Here is a 2,500-nt window from a genome sequence, read left to right as displayed (position 1 = left end):
CAGTCTGCGTACGTCCCACCACAGCACCTGGGACACAACATTAACCCTCAAAATAATAATAATGGATTGGATTTATACAGCGCTTTTAAAGGCACTCAAAGCTCTTTACAGGGTTCCAGGTTCCATTCATTCACACACAGTCATACTGGTGGTGGTAAACTACCATAGTAGCCACAGCTGCCCTGGGGCAGACTGACTAAAGCGTGGCTGCCATTCAGCGCCTACGGCCCCTCAGACCACCACCTCAAACATACAGCAGTCATACACATTCACACCAGGCAAGGTGGGTGAAGTGTCTTGCCCAAGGACACAACAACCCAATACAGTACTGTGCAAACAATTTAGGCAGCTGTGAAAAATTCTGTAAACTAGGAAGACTTTCAACAAGGCTACTGTATATTATAGATTGATTACACAAAGTGAACTATGTCAGGCCTTTCTTTAGTTTCATTTTGATGATCACGGCTTACAGCTCATGGAAATCGGGAATCCAGCATCTCAGAATATTAGAAAAAGACAAAAGACAGTAATCAAGTAATAAAATAAAGACTGAAATATTTCACTTTATATGTAATGAATAGGGATGCACCGAATATTCGGCCACCGAAAAAGTTCGGCCGAAAATGGCAAAATAAGTCATTTTCGGTTTCGGCCCGAAACAGTTAAAAAGCCGAACAACATTACCGAAAATTGGCGAACTAAATGACACTAAGGAAATATGTTTTTAAACGAGCTGCACGCTTGTAAACCAGGAAATGGCAGTAAAGAGAGACGTAACCGTGTATGCGAGTCCACGTCTCTTTGTGAGCGCGCAGCAGGAGCAGTTTGGAGCGTGCATGAAAATGTCAGAGTCCAGTGTGGGAGCAACTGGATGAAACACGGCGCAGACAGTGCAATGCTTTATGCAGCGTAAAGTTAAAACGCTCGTCCAAGACTGATGTTTAATCACCTTAGAAACACAAAAGCCTTGCGCGAGCGAAGCAGCGATTCACCCGGTGCAACTCTGTGACAGTTGGTAACGGTGTCACTCAGTGACACCTCGCCGGTGAGGGCCGCCGCGCAAAAAAAACTTTAGTTTGACAGCTAAAATGATAACCGGAGACATCCTGTCCGTTAGCGCTGTTGGGGGAAAAGGCTCCTACGGTCTGATTGCATTTCTCGAGCCTGAATACACAGAGCCATGTCGGCAAACTGACAGCGCGACTACATGTCCAGTGAGCCGCCTCCCCCCGTTAGTTTCAGTCTACAGACGAAAAAGTTACAATCACCTCCTAAGCATGGACATCGTTTAAAGCCTCTCATTGTTATGATCAGGGCTTTGATGCAAATTCTGAAGTCTGGACATTACGGTGGGAGCTGTGGTGCAGTTATTTTTAGAGCAACTCAACCTGCACTGCACTGCAAAAAATTAAGAAAGGCAATAAGTCGATCTTTTTGTAGATTCATCCTCATATAAGTCAAGGTACAAATCAGTGAGTGGTTCACAAATTAATTCCTAGTAAAATATTAATTTCACTCTTAGATTTGAAGGTTTTACTGTTTATTTATTTATTTAGGGTTGCTTTTTAGTTGGAGGCTATGTTTGAGGAGAACATTTGGGAGTTCATGTATGCAATGTTGAAATAATTGACTAAATAATAAACAAAACTGCAAAAGCCTCTTTCGGTATTCGGTTTCGGCCTTTCGGCCAACTGTTTAATTTTATTCGGTTTCGGTTTCGGCCAAGAATTTTCATTTCGGTGCATCCCTAGTAATGAATCTAGAAACTTACATTTTTGTTAAAAGTTACTGAAAATAATGAACTCTTCCGTCACACACACACACACACACACACACACACACACACACACACACACACACACACACACACACACACACACACACACACACACACACACACACACACACACCTGTCCGTCAGTAGAAGCAGAGAAGGCCTCTGTCCCTGTCTTGGACTGCAGCCAGATGATTTTATAAACTGGATCTCTGTGACTCTGTTCTACTGAAGACACTTCCACCGGCTGACTGCCTCTACGGGTGTCCCACAAGGCTGCAACACACACACACACACACACACACACACAGAGAAACACACACACAGAAACACACACACACACACACACAGGTTAAAGGTCAGTGATTCTGGAGAACGCTGGTTGATAAAATAACTTTTTCTTGAAATAAGTACATACACACATAGACCCACCAACCCACCAACCCACCAAACAGACAGACAGACAGACAGACAGACAGACAGACAGACAGACAGACAGACAGACAGACAGACAGACACACAGACAGACAGACACACAGACGGACAGACAGACAGACAGACACACACACACACACACACACACCTATCTGTCCGTTGTAGCCCCCTCCCAGCAGAGTGTGGCTGTCTTTGGGGTTGTACTCCAGACACACCAGAGGAGACGAGGGCTTCAGGCTCATCTCAGGACAGTTGGGATTCTCTGAGACAAAACACACAACGTTACTTTAG

General features: G+C 44.4%; 2 protein-coding genes across 2 annotated transcripts in view; one reads left to right on the top strand and one right to left on the bottom strand.

Annotated features, from left to right (window-relative positions):
* Window positions 1–2,500, top strand: part of LOC307263823 (protein NLRC3-like) — a 138,150-nt gene that overhangs the window by 67,778 nt on the left and 67,872 nt on the right. The window lies entirely within an intron of this gene.
* Window positions 1–2,500, bottom strand: part of dnai2b (dynein, axonemal, intermediate chain 2b) — a gene marked incomplete at both ends in the record, with an annotated part of 12,116 nt that overhangs the window by 4,780 nt on the left and 4,836 nt on the right. The window contains 3 exons of the mRNA XM_080045359.1: window positions 1–27; window positions 1,911–2,050; window positions 2,358–2,471. The exon at window positions 1–27 is cut by the window's left edge and continues 96 nt beyond it. Coding sequence (XP_079901485.1) covers window positions 1–27; window positions 1,911–2,050; window positions 2,358–2,471 — 281 coding nt within the window. The remainder of the gene's footprint in view (window positions 28–1,910; window positions 2,051–2,357; window positions 2,472–2,500) is intronic.

This window comes from Ammodytes marinus, assembly GCF_949987685.1.
Source record: "Ammodytes marinus genome assembly, chromosome: 17".
NCBI lineage: Eukaryota > Metazoa > Chordata > Actinopteri > Uranoscopiformes > Ammodytidae > Ammodytes > Ammodytes marinus.
This window is presented reverse-complemented; position numbering and strand designations above follow the sequence as displayed.